The sequence below is a fragment of the Eretmochelys imbricata genome, chromosome 7 (genome assembly GCF_965152235.1).
Source record: "Eretmochelys imbricata isolate rEreImb1 chromosome 7, rEreImb1.hap1, whole genome shotgun sequence".
Taxonomy (NCBI): Eukaryota; Metazoa; Chordata; order Testudines; family Cheloniidae; genus Eretmochelys; species Eretmochelys imbricata.
The window spans coordinates 112315121-112335814 of NC_135578.1; the positions used below are offsets into that span (position 1 = coordinate 112315121).

General features: G+C 40.0%; 1 protein-coding gene across 1 annotated transcript in view; it reads right to left on the reverse strand.

Moving 5' to 3' along the window:
- ATRNL1 (attractin like 1) overlaps window positions 1-20694 on the reverse strand; it is a 1064110-nt gene that overhangs the window by 625124 nt on the left and 418292 nt on the right. The window contains exon 20 of the mRNA XM_077821844.1: window positions 17962-18055. Within this exon, the coding sequence (XP_077677970.1) occupies window positions 17962-18055 (94 nt within the window). The remainder of the gene's footprint in view (window positions 1-17961; window positions 18056-20694) is intronic.

Sequence of the window (20694 nt, forward strand, 5' to 3'; positions counted from 1 at the left end):
ATGTTGGAGATATCTCTTATTCCCCCGCAGATCTGCATATGATTTGAGGGGAGGGAAGAATTACAATGCCACTGCAAGCCAAACAATCTCACTTCACATTAAGATGTGAACAACCAGGGCTGGCTCCAGCGTTTTTTGCCGCCCGAAGCGGCAAAAAAACCCAAAACAAACAAACAGGGAGGCGGAGTGATGGTGCAGCTGCCAAATTGCCGCCGGCAACTGAAGAAGAGTTGCGTCCCCGCCGCCGACTGCGAAATGCGCCGTGATGGAGCAGCCGCCGAGTTCTGTCCGCCGCCGAGGGCGGATTGCCGCCCCAGGCACCTGCTTGGTTTGCTGGTGCCTGGAGCCAGCCCTGTGACCAACAACTAACCCAGTTAGAGTCAATGCTGCAAATAGACCTGCACAAGAAGTCTCTTTTGCCCACGCTGCAATTTCCCCAATGGAGTTCAGCAGGGATCTGCTCATGTGATCCGTCTGCAGAATGAAGGCCATACCTAGAAGGAAACAACCTCAGGAAGCTGCATAATGCTTATATATAAAGGGAAAGTATACTTCTAGAAACAGAACATGGACTAACAGCTAATAAAGCCTATTTGGGATGGATGAGCTAGATATTTGGGCTGGATCCCCACCTCCCACTACTCAACCTCATGTGCCTCAGAATGAAATTATGGAAAGTGATCAAAGAGTGCCAACCTTTTTACAGGTGAATTTTGGATAGGAAGAAGCCACGTTGTCCATATTTAAGCCATCTGACTCTATGATGTTCCTAATGATTTTTGCTAACTCCTTGCTCATGACTGTAGTTTCTATTGCTACCTTTGCAAGAGCAATCAAACTATAAACTAGCCTCAGTAACTCAGTAACTATACTACCTGAATATCTATATCCTAATTGGCAGTACTCCTACCTGGCTCCAGTACTGCCTGTTAGGATATAGATATTCAGGCCTGTCTGTAAAGGCCTATACTCTAAGAATTTAAGTGTATTCTTATCGCTTGGCCAGTTATAGAGGTATAAAAGAAAAATCAAAATCACTGTCTGCTGGTGTAAGGTCCTTCTTTTACTGTGACAGTCTGATGCCCTGTTCTTAGGCTAAGGCCTTTGGCTAAGCAACAGAGGCAGCCATAAGCTGGGAAGCGACCGGTCACATCCTCACTTTCCAACCTAGTCACATTGAAATAAGGTGCTATTGAGCTGTTAGGAACACAATCCTATCCTGATAATGCCTATCACCTCCAGAGAAAGGGAAGTGCCTAGAAAATGTAAAAGGAAACTTAGTTTGATAGCATCCTGTCTGGCAAGAACTCACTTATCAATAGCTGGGATGTGAAATCCTCACTTCTGTATTGTTTTCTCATTATAGTTCCCACTTTGCTATTGTTTGTCTGTATAATCTCTGTCTGGTTCTGTGATTGTTCCTGTCTGCTGTATAATTAATTTTGCTGGGTGTAAACTAATTAAGGTGGTGGGATATAATTGGTTACATAATCATGTTACAATATGTTAGGATTGGCTAGTTAAATTTCAGGAAAATGATTGGTTAAGGTATAGCAAAGCAGAACTCAAGTTTTACTATATTGTCTGCAGTCAGTCAGGAAGTAAGTGGGTCGGGGGGGGAAATGGGAACAGGGAATGGGGGTGGGGAAATTGGGATCATGTTTGGCTAAGGGTAGGAATGGGAACAGGGACACAGGTGTAAGACTCTGTGGTGTCAGAGCTGGGAAGGGGGACTCTAAGGAAGGAAACTGGAATCATGCTTGCTGGAAGTTCACCCCAATAAACATTGAATTGTTTGCACCATTGGACTTCGGGTATTGTTGCTCTCTGTTCATGCGAGAAGGACCAGGGAAGTAAGTGGGTGAAGAAATAAGCCCCCTAACACTGCCCTTTTAGCTTAGAGCCTTCTGCCCTCTTGAACTGGCCTGTGGCATCCAATTCTCAGCTTTGTCTTCAATTAATTTCTCAATGAAAAAATTGTGGTCCTTTCATGTAATACCACAAAGTCTCACTAGACCACATGTAATACCACAAAGACTCACTAAATTTCAAACTTGAGAAAAAAGAGCTCCATTTTACAAATGGGAAAAATGAGGCAGAGAGGTGACGTGATGTGCCCAAGAACGCACAGCAGGTAAATGGCAGAGCCATGATAGGATCCAGATCTCCTGATTCAGTGTCCAGTGCCTTATCCTCGACTGATGATTTTAACCTGTCACATATTATCCAAGATATTTTTCTTAATCACTATTTTGCAATTTCTGACTGATTTATCTTGTCCTGAATTATAAATTAAGAAAACAGTTTCTTACTCTGTAAATCACTCTGTAAATTTATGGCTTTATATGCAAGAAGAGTTTTTCAATTAAAAAACAACATGTTACTACATATCCCTGTTGCTTTACACTCTTCTGCATCCGATAGTCTGACTCCGGCCTCACTTTGGCTCTGGTTAGCACTCCCAGATTTATGTCTTCTAATAAACTGCATACTTTACTAAACATTCCTTTCTCCATGTTACTGATGCAAAGTGTGAGCAAGAACGAGCATAGCAGCAATTCCCCTGGCATTCCACTTTGCATTTCTGGTCTGATGTCATTATTCTGGCCTTCATCACTAGCAGAGTACTACAATTAATAATAATCTGATGACAAAATATTAATAATAATTTGGTGAATCAATTTTATAATTCAACTGGATACTTCACCACAAATACCACACTTGCTAACCCAAGTCCACTGGAAAGAATAAGATGTTAAAATTGCTTTGAGAGGATGGGTTTCTCAAAAACATAAGTATTCTGCAAATTATTTTAGTGTTTGCATTTCAGGAAGCCAAAAATAATCATATCTTGCAATGAAGTCCTTGCTCTGGAAAAATGCCCATGAAAAATTCTATTAGCAACCTACATTTTCTGGAAGATGTTCACCTTGAAAATACTTTGTCTGCCATAAAGTTATTGTAAGAGTGTTTGTTCTTAAATAATTGAAAGAATTCTCCTTAAATGCTCTCCTTCAAACAAGGGAATAGAGGCTCCCTCCACACTGTCCCACAGTTAATGGTCCGAGTCGACTTTGGTAGCAGTAGTCAGCATTAGTGACAGCAATGCAGAGGACTACATAAAATAGCATACAAAGAATTTTAAAATGTTAATATTATGGCAGTATACAGTGCTAATATTTTCACAAGGGACTCTCAAAATTATCCCTCTTTGCCTGTGATCAATACACAGGCTGTGTGTTCTTGCAGACATGAGGGTGAGTAGCTGGGGAAACCATTCATTTTTCATTTAAAACAAAAGGGCGTTGCCTTCACTTTAACCAAAGAAACAGATAGCACTACGAGAAAGCAAACAACATGTATTTTGTTCCAGAAAAAATATATTGAATATATTAGTAGTACAGCATAAAGTTCTAACTTGTATAATTTGAAGTGGGTTTGGGGACTGAAGATAACATGGGGAACTCAGCAAAGATATTCAAAAGGCTATAAAAATTACTCTTCAGGGGTATTTTTAGGAGAAGCAGGCATAAGCTATTATCAGCAAAGATGGCTGAGCAGAATCCAAAGGGAGAGGATGTCTCCATCAAAGAAAAGAAGACCCCTCCAGCCTTCTCCAACAGATATTTAAACAAAGAACTCCCAGAAGTCCCTGAGAGCTTCCTGCAGCACACTGCTATGTGGATTTGGTCCTTTAAGCTGTCTCTATTTTTTGTGAACTCACCACATCATGGTCATCATCAGATTCCAAGGCTGAATGTTTGAAAAGTACGTTTGGATGTACAGAGCACAAGCAAAAAGTCATAGTCTGGCCTGGGAACTCTAGTGTGTTTTTTTTTTTGGCTTGGTAGGTTGTTTTTTTTTCAGCGCATAAGTGGTTGAGCATATATTAATTAAAAAAAAAACAACAAGGAGTCCTTGTAGCACCTTAGAGACTAACAAATTTAGTCTCTAAGGTGCCACAAGGACTCCTCGTTTTTGCTGATACAGACTAACACGGCTACCCCACTCTGAAACTTAATAATTTAAAGTTATTTTAATGACTATAAATGCATATTTGCTATAATTTAAAGAAAAAAGTGTATAGCTCTTCATATACTTTCTCAACCTTCCTGAGCAGCAGCACATTCAGAGAAAAATACATCTAAATGTATTCAAAGATTTTATAAAAAGTCATCAAGCCAAAAAAATACAGCAAATGAGAAATACCATAGACACTCAAAAGAACTAAATCACTAGCTAAATCACTCCATATCCAATCACTGAAACACACTTATGCTTGATCACTTTAGATTGCCCTCTGATTGTTCTGTATCAGGCAAGAATATTTGGGATGGCAGCATGTAACATATTAATTATCTTGAAAACTTGCCAAAGACACTTTGTTTAAAATATGCAGCTCTTTGAACAATTCCCTAATTTGATCATGAGCTCTTCGCAGCCAAAGATGTGCCTTCCTATGCATGTGGACACTGGCTGTAACAGTGTGAGCACTACTGGAAAAAATAAAAAACACCACTATACATGGTAACAACAAAGGTTTATAATATAATTATTATGCACAGAAATATTGTTGAAATAGATTGACAGATACAAAAGATGTGATGGAACTGTCTTGCCCCAATATGGTCTTCCAAAATATACACAAAATGAAACAATGCTGGCATCGAAAAATTAGGGGGTCACTAACATACCTTTAGACCTATTTGAATCTGAAAAATCCATATGAATGTTATAAAAAGAAAAATGGGATCACTACATTTAATGTGCTTAGAACTGTGCTCAGATACAGTGGATAGTATCAGCATAGGAAGCCAGCTGCAGCAGCTCCCTGGAGCAGCAGAGGACCTACTGGAACTTCCACCAGTGGCTTAAGTGTCCTAATTTACCAGAGTATATAGAGCAGGGGATCAGGCATAATGTGCAGCTCCACTATGCACACCCTTCCATACTTCTCCAACCTGAAAAAAATGCAAAAGGTAAACACAGGCCCAAATGGACTGCTTAACACTAAACCAAAGTGGCTGGGCTTGGGAGAGTCCACAAGCATGGGGGAAGAATCTTTCTCCATACCACACAGCAGCTGAACACACACTCCACGTAGTCTACTCCAACCCATCAATTTCCTCCATAGCCCTAGCACATCCCCTCCGTGGGGCAGCCAAAGAACTACTGAGTAGGTGATGCTCTGACTCAACCCTAATCATCCTTTGCATGCTGGTTGCATGTTAAGGTTGTCAACTTCGTAACATTTAAAAACTACTCCAGCAGGAGTGTCGAAACTGCCCCTTCCCCCTGAGGACCCGCCCCTGCCCTGTCCTTTTCCCTCAAGGACCCCTTGTAATGGGTCTCACTTGTTGCTGGGACGCCTCCCTTTACATGATTCAGCCCTCAAGGCACCATAGTCCTCCCCTTCTGGGGTATCAAAATCCAATTTGACAAAATGCCTACCTGCAGTCTTCTAATCCTCTTCTAAGCTATTCTACTTTGCCTGTGGCCAGTAGTGGAACCCAACCTTGCCCATTACTTCAGGTTCCAGTCCAAGGACCCTATGCCCAGCAACCATGATCTGCTCAATCTCCAACTCTGCTATTGTTCCCCTAGGCTGTTTCCTATCTCTCTTTTCTATCTTCCAGCTCACTTCTGGGTTACCACTGGAGCTTCCTCCATGCCCCGTGGCTACATCACCACTCGGCTTCTTGCTGGAGTCTGTACTCCACCACAGGACTCACTCTCCCAATGGAACTCCTCCTTGTACCTAGTCAACTCCCCTCCTCTCTAGCGAGTGACTGAAGAGCTCCTCCCTGCAGCCCTTCTGCTATCAACTTCCTCTCTTTATCAGTCTAATCCAGCTCCTCTGCAGGAGCAGAGTTTTGATAGTGGAAATCTCCACACTTAACCTAGCTTCTGCTCAGCAGTTTTTCTGATGAACAAACTATGTAATATTAGCAAATTGCGTATAAAAAGAGGAAAAATCTGAACTCATTGGACACATGAACATTTGGACACCTCTGAAGTTCCTCTGTAGATGGAAGACCAATGAATGGATGTTTGCAATTATCCACTTGAGACCCCCTCGAGACCCTGGGTAAATATGAATCTGGGATTTTTTGGGGTGTTTTACTAACCTGTTGCAGACATGTTTAAGTGCTGGAGACTAAATAAAGTAATGCTTTAAGTGAAAGCACTCTTGTATTATGCTGTTTGTGCCATCCACCTATTGGTCAGACAGCCTTGTCTCCATTGATTTATTTCCTGCCACCGTCTCTCCAAGAGTAAAAGTAACCAAGATCTTTGGCTTCAGAAACCCTGGGTAACACCTCCTGCACTTGGGCTTCGTCAGCCATTAGGCCCTCTCAGTCCCTAGCTCTCCTCCAGATACAGCCTAGAAGGTCAATTGGCCTAATTACCTGTGCAAAGTCTGTGTGGGGTAAATACCCCATCACAACTCCCAATTATTCTGAACAGTATTTGCTTATGGCTCTTGTTTGTCAAAAATAAACCACTTGTTTCCAAACAAGTCCAGGCACTTAGGTTCCTCTTCTTTAGGTGTAATTCTGCATCCCTGGTGCCTAGATCTTTTGCGTGCAGCTGTCACAACCAATGACCCAGGACCTGGATGAGTGTACAGACATTGAAAATCTGACAAGGGCACCTGACAACATTTATCAGCTTTTTGGACATAGAGTAGAATTGTCTGCCATAGATGTTGTGCAGACTGCAGCAAGCTGACTTTACTCTGTTAAGAGAATCATTCTACAATGCAATACACTTGAAAAGTGAGTAATATTCTGAGCTGTCAATCTTAACAATAATCACCCCCTGAAAAATGCATTGCTCCCATTTTGCTTAGCCTATTGATTTAGGAATGCTTTAAATTTCTATATTGTGCTGAAAATTCTTTTTCCCCAGGTTTATAAGACGTTAATTTGTATTTTTTAAATTTTATTATTTTGTTTTTGTTTTAAATCAATAGGAAAATCTGAAAAGTAGAAGGCACATTACACCAGGAGGAAACTGAAATTTAAAAAAATTACTGTACATCTGTCATTTTTGAGCTAACTTTTGGAAGTGGACATTTTGCTAAAATAGGTGATGTCACCTGTAGCACTGAGTGAAGGAGTTCTGTCTAAGTGGTTGTATATCAATTGTCATGCTGTTTAATGTTGGTTAAACAAGCATCAAAAACATTTATTGTATATAAATAACGTGCTGTAGTCATAATGAACAGGTCGGATTATGATCAGGAGGTTGCCAGGCAACTCTCCAACACCACATTCCACAGGTCACTATCCTCTGATGCCACTGAGGAGTACCAAAAGAAACTACACCATCTGCTCAAGAAAATCCCTGCTATAGCACAGGAACAAATCTACACAGACACACCCCAAAGCCCCAACCAGGGGTATTCTATCTGCCACCCAAGATCCAGCAGATTATCTGGCTATTTGGACTCTGTCCTCAGACCCTACGCTACCAGCACTCCTAGCTATCTTCAAGGTACGACCGCCTTCCTGAGGAAACTACAATGCATCGGTTATCTTCTTGAAAACACCATCCTGGCCACCATGGATGCAGAAGCTCTTTACACCAATATTCCACATGCGGATGGACTACAAGCTGTCAAGAACAGTATCCCTGATGAGGCCATGGCACACCTGGTGGCTAAGCTTTGTGACTTTGTCCTCACCTACAACCATTTCAGATTTGGGGACACCTTATACCTTCAAGTCAGTAGCACTGCTATGGGTAACCACATGGCCCCACAGTATGCCAACATTTTTATGGCTGACTTCGAACAATGCTTCCTGAGCCCTTGTCCCCTAGCGCCCCTAATCTACTTGCGCTACATTGATGACATCTTTATCATATGGACCCATGGGAAGGAGGCCCTTGAAGAATTCCACCTGGATTTCAACGATTTCCACCCCACCATGAACCTCAGCCTGGACCAGTCCACACAAGAGATTCACTTCCTGGACACTACAGTGCAAATAAGTGATAGTCACATAAACACCACCCTATACCATAAACCTACTGACCGCTATACTTACCTACATGCCTCCAGCTTCCATCCAGGACAGATCACACGATCCACTGTTTACAGCCAAGCCCTAAGATACAACTGAATTTGCTCCAATCCCTCAGACAGAGACAAACACCTACAAGATCTTTATCAAATACCCACCTGGGGAAGTGAGGAAACAGATTGACAGAGTGAGACAGGTACCCAGAAATCACCGACCACAGAATAGGCCCAAAAAGGAAAATAACAGAACACCACTGGCCATCACGTACAGCCCCCAGCTAAAACCTCTCCAGCACATTATCGACGATCTACACCCTATCGTAGAAAACGATCCCTCACTCTCACAGACACTCACTTACAGACAGCCCCCCAACCTGAAGCAAATACTCACCAGCAAGTACACACCACACCACAGAAACACTAACCCAGGAACCAATCCCTGTAGCAAACCTCATTGCCTACTCTGTCCCCATATCTACTCTAGCTACACCATCAGAGGACCCAACCACATGATCCACACCATCAAGGGCTCATTTACCTGTATGTCTACTAATGTTATATATGCCATCATGTGCCAGCAATGCCCCTCTGCCATGTGTATTGGCCAAACCGGACAGTCCCTACATAAAAGAATAAATGGACACAAATCGGACATCAGGAATGGTAATATACAAAAGCCAGTAGGAGTAACACTTCAATCTTCCTCAACATTCTATAACAGATTTAAAAGTAGCTATACTTGAACAAAAAAACTTCAGAAACAGACTTCAAAGAGAAATTGGAGAACTAAAATTCATTTGCAAATTGAACACCATTAATTTGGGCTTGAATAGGGACTGGGAATGGCTGGCTCATTATAAAAGCAGCTTTGCCTCTCCTGGAATTGACACCTCCTCATCAATTATTGGGAGTGGACTACATTTACCCTGACCCTGATCGAACTGGCCCTGTCAACATTGGTTCTCCACTTGTGAGGTAACTCCCTTTTCTTCATGTGTCAGTAGATAATGCCTGCATCTGTAAACTCATAACTTTGCTTGACACTAAACACCATGGACTGAATAGAGACACTGGATTTATGGCTAATTACACCAATCTCAATCTCCCCCCCACCCGCCCCTCCAATGACTGGAGAGATGTTAACAGGCCACTTCGCCTTGCATGGTCCCTTGAAATGTGTGTTAACTACTTATGGTAAGCAATCTGTTCCCCCTTGTATTTAGCTGTGACCCTGGGTATGTCTACACTGCAATTAAAAACCTATGGCTGGCCCATGCCAGCTGACTCAAGCTTGCAGGGCAAGGGCTAAGGGGCTGTTTAACTGTGGTGTAGACATTTGAGATCAGGCTGGGACCTGGGCTCTAGGACACTGAAAGGTTTTTACACACACAAATTAAACATTTCTTCTGTCATACTGTTTAAATACGAATATATAGTACCATAGTAAATTAAACAATGAATTCACACTATTGTGGCTCTTCTAGGTAATGCTGACTGCTAATTTGGCTTCTGAACCGCTGAGGTCTAAGTATCACTTGTTTAGAAAATAAAGAACTTGTCTTGTTAAGTGTTCCTCTCACCTCTGCTGTTAGCTGGAAATCTCCATAGAACCATCTGTTAGCTAGCTTATAGAACAAAATCGATGGCCATCTCAGAGGACAGCGAGTTTTCAATTAAAAAAGAAAGTCCCAGGACTGTGCTAAGAAGGGAGAGGGAGAGAATCGGAAGCAGTTGCCTTATGTCAAATCATCAACAACAGAACTCAATACCCTCAACAGCAAAGTAACAAAAAAAGGGAACTCTTAAGAAGAAAAAACAAAAGAGGGAAAAAAGATACTGTTTTTTAGTATACAAATAATACTCTATATTACATATATTAACTTACATTCATTTCAGAATTACACCAATCACCATAGTAACTAGTATTAAATTGATTCTATTCTCTACCAGAAAACAAAAAAAGCTGCTTGACTAGAAGAACCTGTTTTATTAAATTATGTATCTCTCAGATTCCTTTATTCTTCTCTTTCACAGAGGAATTTCCTATTAAAGTGGTATTGTTAGATGATTGCCATTTCCTGTTTCCACAACACACAACTCTGACAGGAGACACAGAAGGACAAATTTACTCAGGCGTAAGTGGACAAAGCTACAGTAAAATCAATGAAGTGATGAATTTGACCTAGAGTCTCAAGTAAAATTTTGTCCTGTCGTTAGCTGTTATTTAGAGGGGTTAACCCACAAGCTTTTGCAGGATATTTTTTTAATCTTTGAAGGGATATTTGAGCTCTTATCACTATTTAAGATCAGGACACAGAAGAATGCAATCAATAAATTTCTACTTCAGTTTATATACAGATTCCTGTATTATTTAAATAGCCTTTTAAAAACTGTGCTATATTGATCATTTGTATTTTGATATCTAAGTCACTTCTCTATAAATACAACAGTGCTTGTCTCTATGGAACTAATATGACAGCACACAAATGAATTGCTTGGATATTTAATGGCTTTTAAATGGTTAATAATGTATTTCTTTACATAAGAACCATGTCTGTTCTGTTATATTCACCCTTACTATAATTACACAAAGCGACATTAAAGAAACACTGAAGTTGCAAAGTCTTGCATTCAAAAATGTGGATATACCAGTATTAAGGCTTCCTGTCCATCCCCAGGCTTGTTCCAGTCCTGCACCTCAGCTTTTTCTCCTGGCTCCCTACCTCTAGGCCCAGTTCCTGACATCTCTGGATTCCTGTCAAACTGACTTCCTCCTCCTCCTCCTGCTTGCCTAACTTGCCTGTGCTGCAGGAGCACGGAGTGCACGAGTCTCCCTGCTCCCAGTTCTTGTGCCCAGCAACACAGTAGCTTCTGACAGCTCACAGACGCAATGGCAAGGAACGTATTGCTCCCAGCCCTTTTAGCCTTGGAATGGAACACACCCACAGAGTTCTAATCTTCAGAGGAATTAGCCACCAAACTCTACTGAGTCTCTACTGAGCATATGTGAACTGAGATTTTCAGAGGCTCATAATTCAGCCAATATGAGGCTGATTCTCGAGGGATGGCGAAAGGCACATCCCTGACACCACAGCGACCTGACTGCCAAATTTCAAGTTCTGGCTCCAAGCATGGAGGCACTAGAGCTACTCAAGGAAATGTTTGTTAAATATTTTAACATGGGCAAACCACACTATTGGCACAGTTAAACAACTAAAAACAAGGTCTTATAATGGAAAGTGTGGGGCAACATTAACTGTAGGCATCAGTCCATGTGCTGCTTGTAATGTCTTCTCTTAGCAACAGCAGCATTATACTTCTGAAATATGCACACATTAACCTGTAAAATGTTTTAAAACATTAGATATGGATCTGTTTTAAGTGTAACATAATAAGCCATACTCAGTGATATTTTAGGGCAGAGGTTTGTTTCATGTGTAGAGGAAGGATGGTCCAGCAGAGTTAGATTGTTAACTTGGGATCTGCAAGACCTGGATTCAGTTCTCTCACAGATTTCCTATGTGACCATTGGCAAGCCACTTAGCCTCAGTTCCACATCTGTAAATTATTGCTTCCCTACCCCACAAAGTAAAAATTATGAGACGCTCAGATACTATGGTAATGGAAGACATAAGTATTTCAGAGAGATTATTTCCCTGTTTTGGTTTTGTAATGCTTAGATAAGCCATGCCAGCTCAGTGTGGCACTCCTTTAGTGGTGGTTGGCCAACTAGAGACTGAAGAGCCTGCTACAGCCTTGGCTGAGAGCTGGGTCTTTTAGCTCAGGTTGCATAGCATCGTGTATTAATATCTCTCTCTCCTGACTTATTAATAGCACATTATATTATTAAAACAAATGAAATATTTAATAAATGTTAATGTATTGTTCATCATTTATATTGTTTGTTTTATGTTTTTCAATCCAGTCACCTTGAACAACAAAAGCAAAACAGTCAATTTCATCTAATAGCATAGTTTTCATCCATTAATAAAATGCTGCAGCGCTTAGGAGGCAGAAACTATATGCTTAAAAACAAACCAAAAATAAATTTTTCACAATTTTAAAACAAAATATCATTAAGACATTTTAATTCTGTAAAATACATATTTTAAACAAAACTTAAATGTTAGCTCTAAAATACCTGACAGTACATTTCATTTTAAAGCACCACTGTGCATTGCTGATTCAGTAAAACAACTCTGTGATATTCAACTGTCATGGCCACCCTCTTGGCTGAGGCTTTGCAGACTGAACCTGAGACTTTCAGAGCTAAAGGTATGAACTGCCATAGCTCTATCTAAAGAGCAAAGGTTCTGTAGCTGGGAGCTGTAATAATGTATATCCTCTGAGGACTGGACCTGTAACATACACTCACCAGTTGTATCTGAAGAAGTAGGTTTTTTACCCACGAAAGCTTATGCCCAAATAAATCTGTTAGTCTTTAAGGTGCCACCGGACTCCTTGTTGTTTTTGTGGATATAGACTAACATGGCTAACCCCGATACTACTCACCAGTTGGTTACATACATTCTCTGCTCAAAGAACGCTAGTCCCAAATGCCTGAAGCCCAGAATGGCTCAAATCCTATTTGGCTTTGATAGGGATAGAAACTTCATGCCATAGAATTTTTGTAACAAAATTTACTCAGTTTATATTAACATTCATCATACGGGTTATTCCGTTTAGAAGTCACTATTAAGGTTGACAAAACGAATATGACATTCTGACTCAAAGTTATACAAGTCAATCAAACTACAACTGTAACTAGAGTTCCTTTCATATAATGTATTTTGAGACTGTTGGGCAAATAAGGGCTAGTGCACATGCCCCAGAGCACCATATGCTCATTCATGCAACACTCACCACTAAACTATTAAAGTGGTGCATAGGGATTTAGCTGTGCAACTTCCATTATTGCCAATTGATGGACAAACCCTATGTACTGCTTTGAACAATTCTGAGATCAGCCTATTAACTCACTCTACTACTTTCTAAAAGCCAAAGCAGAGCAGTGAGTTAGCCTCAGAGGAGGGGGACTTGTGTTGTGATGCCCTTTCTATATTATATATTAATATAAAAATTATGGATAAATATGGGATCTAAAACTGGAGGAAGAGACAGGTTAGTCCCCAATAAATGCTAGTCTTTGAGAGTTGTTCTGTGCACTCACTCTTGTGGACAGAGGTGTGTCTATGTGGAGGAAAGGAGGGGTCACACATCCTTGAAGCACTGAATATTCAGTGTCTGAAGCTATATAAGGAAGTTCAACTCCACAACTACCTCAGTATCTTCTGATTATATAGAGAATTTTGAGGTAGAGGGGAAGTGGGCAGGAAGTGCTAATGCATGAAGGCAACTCTCAAACAACAAGTTACTGGTGAGTAACCTCTATTTCTATTTCAAGGGCCTCTGACCATTTCCACTGAGGGAGACCAGTGAGTGTGGTACTGCCCAGGTGGATGGTAGGCCAGGAGTTCTCACTGAAACATGGACAGTAGCACCACACTGAAGCACAATGCCAAATCCAAATAATGATGCCTGGTAGAGGTATGTACTGAACACCAAGTGGTTGCACTACAAATTTCTGCTGTGGGTATCTGCCTAAGATTTACCACAAAAATTGCAATGGCCCTGGTGGAATGGATTTTTAGCCCTCAAGGAACTGTATCCTAGCTAGACTGTAGGAAAGCATAAAGCATACTCTGATCTATGTAGGGTGTTTTTGCAATGGGCTCTCCCTTGCATCTTCCTCCTGCATCTTTCCCCATAAACTACAAATAGCGTGTTCCTATTTCAAAAGGGTTTAGTCTTATGTAAATAAAAGCATAGGGTTTGTTTGTTTTTTTATCATCAAGGGTACACAGATGTATTTCTCCAGGATAAACATGGGGTCTAGGGAAACAAACAGGAAGGGATACATACTGACTAACTCACAGGCTTTCCGCTTCAAGCTGAGATGAGGTTGAAGGACCACTTTTTGTCTTTACAGACAACAATGTAACAAGGGTTGGCCATAAGATCTTGCAGCTCTTCTAGCTGAAGCAATGGCTATTGAGAATGTAGTTTTGTATGACAGGTGTTCTACTGAGGAATCTTTTGTGGGGGTTGAAAGAAGGTCCCATCATTTTAGTGAGGACTATGTTCAAGTCCAAGGAAGAAGCACGCTGTCTTACAGAAGGGAATGAGGGAATGTAATATTAAGTCCTTTCAGAAATCTGGAGACTGTGGGATGTGAGAACACAATCATTCCCTGTAATGGCTGATGATAAGTTGAGATGGCAGTGAAGTAACCTGCAGGGATGCTGGACACAGGCCTTGGGATTTCAGATACCGCAAACGGTCCAATATGTCAGACATCTCTGCCACCAAATGAGTAAGATGTGTTGGTGAGGAACAGTGACAAACACCACAGACACAGAAGGTACAGAAAGTTAAGGAGACAGCCCGAAGAAGAACTGGAGTGTGGCCCTGAGAAAAAGTCTAGAGGGAGGGCTTTTTGGACTGAGTGTTTAGTGAAAGAAGCTTGGAACTGTGCACAAAAGAAACTATTTCCTGTTTGATTCCTACTGTATTCAAGGAAACAGGACTTTGTACATTCTTTGTAAATAACTACATCAAAGAAATACCTGGCTTCATAATCAATTTCTCGTCTAACTGAAACAACCTGAAGGATCCAGAAAATTGGCTAACCACTCAGGTCAAAAAGGCAATACCACTCTTGACTTTTAGCTATGATGAAAACCGACCATGTATTCCTAATCTTTATTGTCTGTCTCTCAGCCTGAGCTTCTGCAGTAAGCCAGACAAACAAAACCAGGAGTACTGTTGAAGCATTATAGCTATCAGCACATTTTTTGCACAGGAACATGAACAACAATACAGACGTGGTCCTCTGGCACCAGCTTCTTTGATGCTTTTCTCTGCTCATAAGGCAAGACCTCAGATAGATTCAAGGCATTACCTATGGAGTGTTAGTATCTTCCCATTAGTGGATGACAGATTGAGCCCATATATGCAGGGAGCCCAAAGAATATGCCTTACTGCACAGAAAATCCACTCTCCTGACCGCTCTCTATCAGTGGAAGTGGAATGTGTTGTTTTCACATGTTCTCCTGTCCAAACCTACTGAAGCTGCCAGGGAATTCGGGGTTGGATACTGCTCAAAGTAACCGTAACACTCAAAAGGAACAAGTTTCATCTTTACCTGCCCTAAGAACTAAAGAACTGCTATGAAGATGATGGTGTGAGCCAGATGCCTTTGGCAAGAGCTCTAAAAAGTCACTGGCTGATGGGAACGGCTAACTAATATCAACCTATGAATATGTGATATGCTATACTATTAATACTAAACATGAAAACAAAAATTATAACTATATAGAGCTAACAAAACCTACTAGAGTTAGGAAATCAATAAACACAGCACTGCTTTCTCTGATAGTGATGAGAGAACTCAGGTTGCTGGGGGAGCACATCCCAAAATGGACATGTATTTGAAGAAGGTTCCACGAGTTCATTGACAGAGAGTACTATCCCACCAAAGGAAATGCACACAGGTCAGTGAAGCAGAACGACAGCTTAGAATAAAGAAGTGGTATAGAAAATATCTTAATGTAGCACGTTAAGTACCTTGAATCTTTGCATCAAGAAGGTGTAAATTCTATTACCATATCTTTTTGATAATTACTAGATCGGTAGTTATTAGGAATTCTGATATCATTGGTGATAAATACATGATATACAGGTTGAACCTCTAGTCCAGCAGTCTCTGGTCCAGCATGATTTTATTTTATGTCTTTCATGCTTTATCTACTTACTTGCTTGTGCTAATACAGTAAAATTGTGTAACAACACTAACACTGTTATGAAGAGAGCTGGTAAGCCTTGGCTAGGCAGCATTGCAAGCATTGTTCCGTTTATTCGTCTCAGCGTGGTTTGGCAAATTCTCTGTTTCAGCACCAGTCAGGTCCCCAGGGTGCCAGACTAGAGAGGTTCAACCTGTATTAGATATCAGTTTGAAACCTGCTAGTCTATGTGATCTCATGCTCCAATTACTGTGACCCTCGTCCAAGCTCACACAGCTCCCTTCTTCTCCCACCGAGATTCTCTTAACCTAGGTGGTAAGTACTTCAAGACAGAAACACTCATGTGCTCCATATTTTACAGCTTCGAGCACAATCAGGCGCCAGTCTTGACTGTGGCCTATGGACTCTATACTAATACTAATAAATAATTATATTTAACACTACAATATGACTGAGGTGTCTGACTGCATGAAAAATAATTAACTACCTTTTCTTAAGTACACTCTACTTTTAGTATACGGCTCCCTGTTTATCTATGCACACATTTATATTAATAACGCACTCACCGTTGGATCACTTACTGGAGTAAAATTTTAGTATCACTGAAATCCATGTAAAGACTGGCTTCCAGTGAAATAAACTGATCACAATTTCTTCCTCTGTCTGAGCTGGAAGGTTTATTTTCACCTCCCCTGAGCAAATGTGGATCACAGAGTCTTCATTGTGAAAATCTGCTGGATACTGATACAGCAACTCCAATGACCAAGTGAAGGACTCTTAATTGGTTAAATGTAGTCACCAGTTTTATCTAGCATGTTTCCCAGTTAAACTATTTTCTCAATATAATCCTGCAGAAAAACATGCTGTCCTATAACCTTTGACGTATACTACTTGGAAGCCATAAGAAGAACTAACTTCTGCAGACAAGATGGTTATGGACAGTAATGTCTGTATATTATGGCAAGTGGCATGCTATAAATAACTAAAATATACAGATTAGATAATTTAGAAGATGTAAAATAAGGGATTTTTTTGGAAGTACAGTAAAGAGAAAAAAAAAGTGCAGTATAATTCATTTTCTCCACTGACTACATAATACTTTTTTTAAAATAGTATCACTTTATAACACCCATAGGACTCAGTTCCTAAAACTGGGATTATAATAAAGCAAAGATAAACAGCACATTTTCTTCAGTTTTCACAAAAATAGAGGAAGACTATTATAATTCCATAACAGTTTCTATTTATCCTTTAGCATTTCTGTTTTCTGAAAGGAAAACAACTGCAAATTACCATCGGGACAAGATGCTAATTTCCTGAAAATTAAAACTGAGAGGAGAATGAAACAGGAATAAATCTGACCTGGTTAGAAATATGACATCATTTATTTTTAATATTCCTTTCAAAAAAGCAAAATAACTCAAAATATTTTTAAACTAAGAAACACATGAATTGAAAGAGAGATTGGGTATGACCTTTCTGAGTAAAGGAGAATCTGAGTCATGCTGTAGAAAAAACTACTTAGCATAATTTGTATTTTATTTCAGCAAGCACGGTGGACCAGTCAGAGTTGCACTACTTGAAATGTTAAAGACCTGTTCAACAATGAGCTATCCAACTGATTTCCAGTATAAAAACTAGAATGCTAACTGCACTTTCCAAAGCTAAAGGCCTATGTACTCCTTTTGTTCAATATTTAATTACGTGGATGAAATGTCTGAAGAACTGTCCCCTTAAAATGTTTCTGAAACTGTAAAAATCTAATTACTGTAGTTTCTGACCTAAAGATATGTAATATAGCTCCAAGCACCACAGATATTTTGGACTTTGAATCAAATTGCACATAAAACAGCACAAGGCTACTGATAATTCTCCAGCCATCTCCTTTTATAGGATACTATAAAAGCTATGGAGGCTGCATAATGTTATTAATACTTATGAAGTTATTCTTTAAAAAGAGAAACTAACTTTGCCTTTTTCTAAGGAATGTAGATGTACAGGGTGACCAGATTAAGGAGATAAATCATTAGAGATCACTTCACAGCAAATAAGGAAATGGAAAAAATACAAAATTAATTATCCTTTAGGCATAAATTAAAATAAATTCAGACTACAATCAATTGTACTCACAGTTGACATTGGTCTCCTTTGATTCCTTTCGTTGCGCAAAAACATTTTCCTGTTTGCATGTGACAAATATTTGCATGTCCACTGCATGTGCAAGCTATAAAGTCAAAAAGGAAAGAGATTTAACTGTCTATATTATACTTATGACTAAATGTACTTTTATGGATATTAATGTTATATCCTAAATGCATTATAGAGAAGGTGTGGTTAAAGTATTAGTATTTCCATCATGAACCCCTTTAATATCAATAATATGATCATTTAATTTATATTCTGCAGCGTTGGGAACTCAATAGTCTGAATGTGCCTTTAGGGAGATTTTATCTAAAGATTACTGACATAAATAATAAAGGTTTCAGAGGAGTCAGTAGAGTCTATCATTTTAATGTGACTTGGTATACAGTATGGCAAATACGTTACTAAACATTAACAAAAATAATCTTTAGGTATAGGAGGTAAAATCCTGAACTATTGAAGACAATGGCAAAACTCCCATTGACTTGAATGGGACCAGAATTTTGTCCAGTTTCTAATAAAAGACACATGCAACGTATCCATACCAGTTAATGTTGTAAGTCAGTTACATTTGACAAAAATTTAGTAAATTTAAGGCTTTTAAGGCCCACTTGAACAGGGCTAATTTGATACAATACTATTTCTATGGTTCAAAATAAGAACATTCTAGAGGCAAAACTACAAAGAGCTCTTCTGCCTTTAAATGCCCCTGCAGGTTAAGTAAGGTGGTACAGAGGATGTAAGAATTTCATTAGGAGGTGTGTGGTACGTCAATGTAAGGTCTCAATAGGATGTCAAAGAGCACACCCTTAGGAAGACTGAATCCTACCTACCCACCCTTTCAGATTGTGATTAAAGATACTGAAATATCTGCAGGTAATGGAGATGCCTCTTGGTAACCTGGTACAGAGTGTGTTGCAACAATCTAATCACAAAGTCCTATAGGTAATGCATTAGGGTGTTCTAGACAAGACAACCATCTAGTGATATTCATAATATGCTTAAAACTCTCCTTGAACACACCTCAGTAATTCTGAACCTATCTAGAGATCAGATCCTGCTGTCACAGAAGTTTTAATTACAACCAAAATAAAAGATTTTATGCATCGTCGTCTTCTTCATGAGTATGGATATAATACTAACTGGTGACCTACATATAATAAAAGTTTATTTGCCACTTTACAATCCTATTATAGAAGTGCTATTTTTCTTGTTGGCGGAGGGAGCGAGTTTTAATGGTCTTATTCTGTAGATAAGGAACAACATAGAAAGCTCATTCCTGTGACAGTGCCCTATAACACAGAACCCAGACACCATATGTCCCCCTTAAACAAAAACACAAAATAAAAGTATTAGATAACTGAATCTCAAATTACGACACATAAAATGTATTTTACATAATATAGAATTCATACAAGAGAAATGTTCATGTGTTTGAAGGACAGCACATCTGATATTTCAAAGAAGTCTTTGCCAATGTTTTACCCCATTTATCTCCAGTTAGCAGACCATCTGAAAGAAAGCAAGAGGAAGCAAAAAGAGCTGAATTCAGCTTGGGATAGGTTGGGGTGAAGGTGGCTGAAATAGCTGAGCTCCATTTGAAAAGTGTGTAAGAGGAGAGCCCAAAATAGCTTGACATTGGTGAAGGTGTGACCATAGTAGATGAGGTTTAATAAAAATGGAGCAAGTGGGGATGGAAAGAGAATGACAGTTCAGGAGTGGGAAGAGAACATCTCAGTGTTTGGTACAAAGAACATAACATACCGTTACAGTAATAAATACAGTTAAAATTAAGATGCTTCGAAGAATCAATTTTGGGGATCTGTCTGTACAGCTTATAAATTCCATGTGAGATTATGAAGTTGTTACTATGAAAACTGGTGTATAATGAATGTGTCTGTTTGTGTATCCATTGTAATATGGTAGGTTGTGTCATACCTCTACCACACCATGAACAAGTGTGGACTGTTAGAACTCGATGACAGCTTATTCAGAGTTAAGCACTTTGCAGTGGCTGTGCTAAGGAGGTTGGCTGAAGCTGGTTATACCCAACCTCATCAACAGCGGACCATTGTCTGGAGAGTGGAATATCCCAAATGCAGAACAAAGATACCAAGGTGTTGATACTAGGTTTTAAAAACCACAGAGGCTGGGTGGGTCAGGGGAACACTCACAGAGATACACAGAACATTTGGGCAGGAAAGGGGAACGGAACGAACAGCCAAAGTCACAGAAGGTGAGCTGAGGAGAAAAAGGCTCCATGTTTCCAAATCCAAGCTATGCACTCCAATACAAGGTCTCTATATGGCCCCAGAGGGCTCTGACCCAAGCCCAAAGATGCTCTGGAGTGGTGAGGAAACTAAAGCATGAAAATGCATGTAGAAATTATTATTTTTGTAAAAGTCTTTGTACTTGTGGTGTTATTATAGAAAGAGCTGTAGAACCTGTGCAAAGTATATGTCCCTTACATGCATTATACCTACCACATGGGCATTGAAGAGGTAATCCCAAAGCTCACACCTTCAGTGGGATTCTGGGAAAGGTTGTGTTTAAACTACAAAGGAGTCTGAGGAGTGAGCACTAGTTCTAGGTGCTGGGCAGGAGACTATGTGGTCTAAGCTCCCAGTGGGGTGCCACAGGGAGTCTGAACCCTGAGAATGTGTCTAGGGACCCCAAGACTGAGACAGTCCTGGACTCTCTTCAGACTCCAGAGGCCGGATC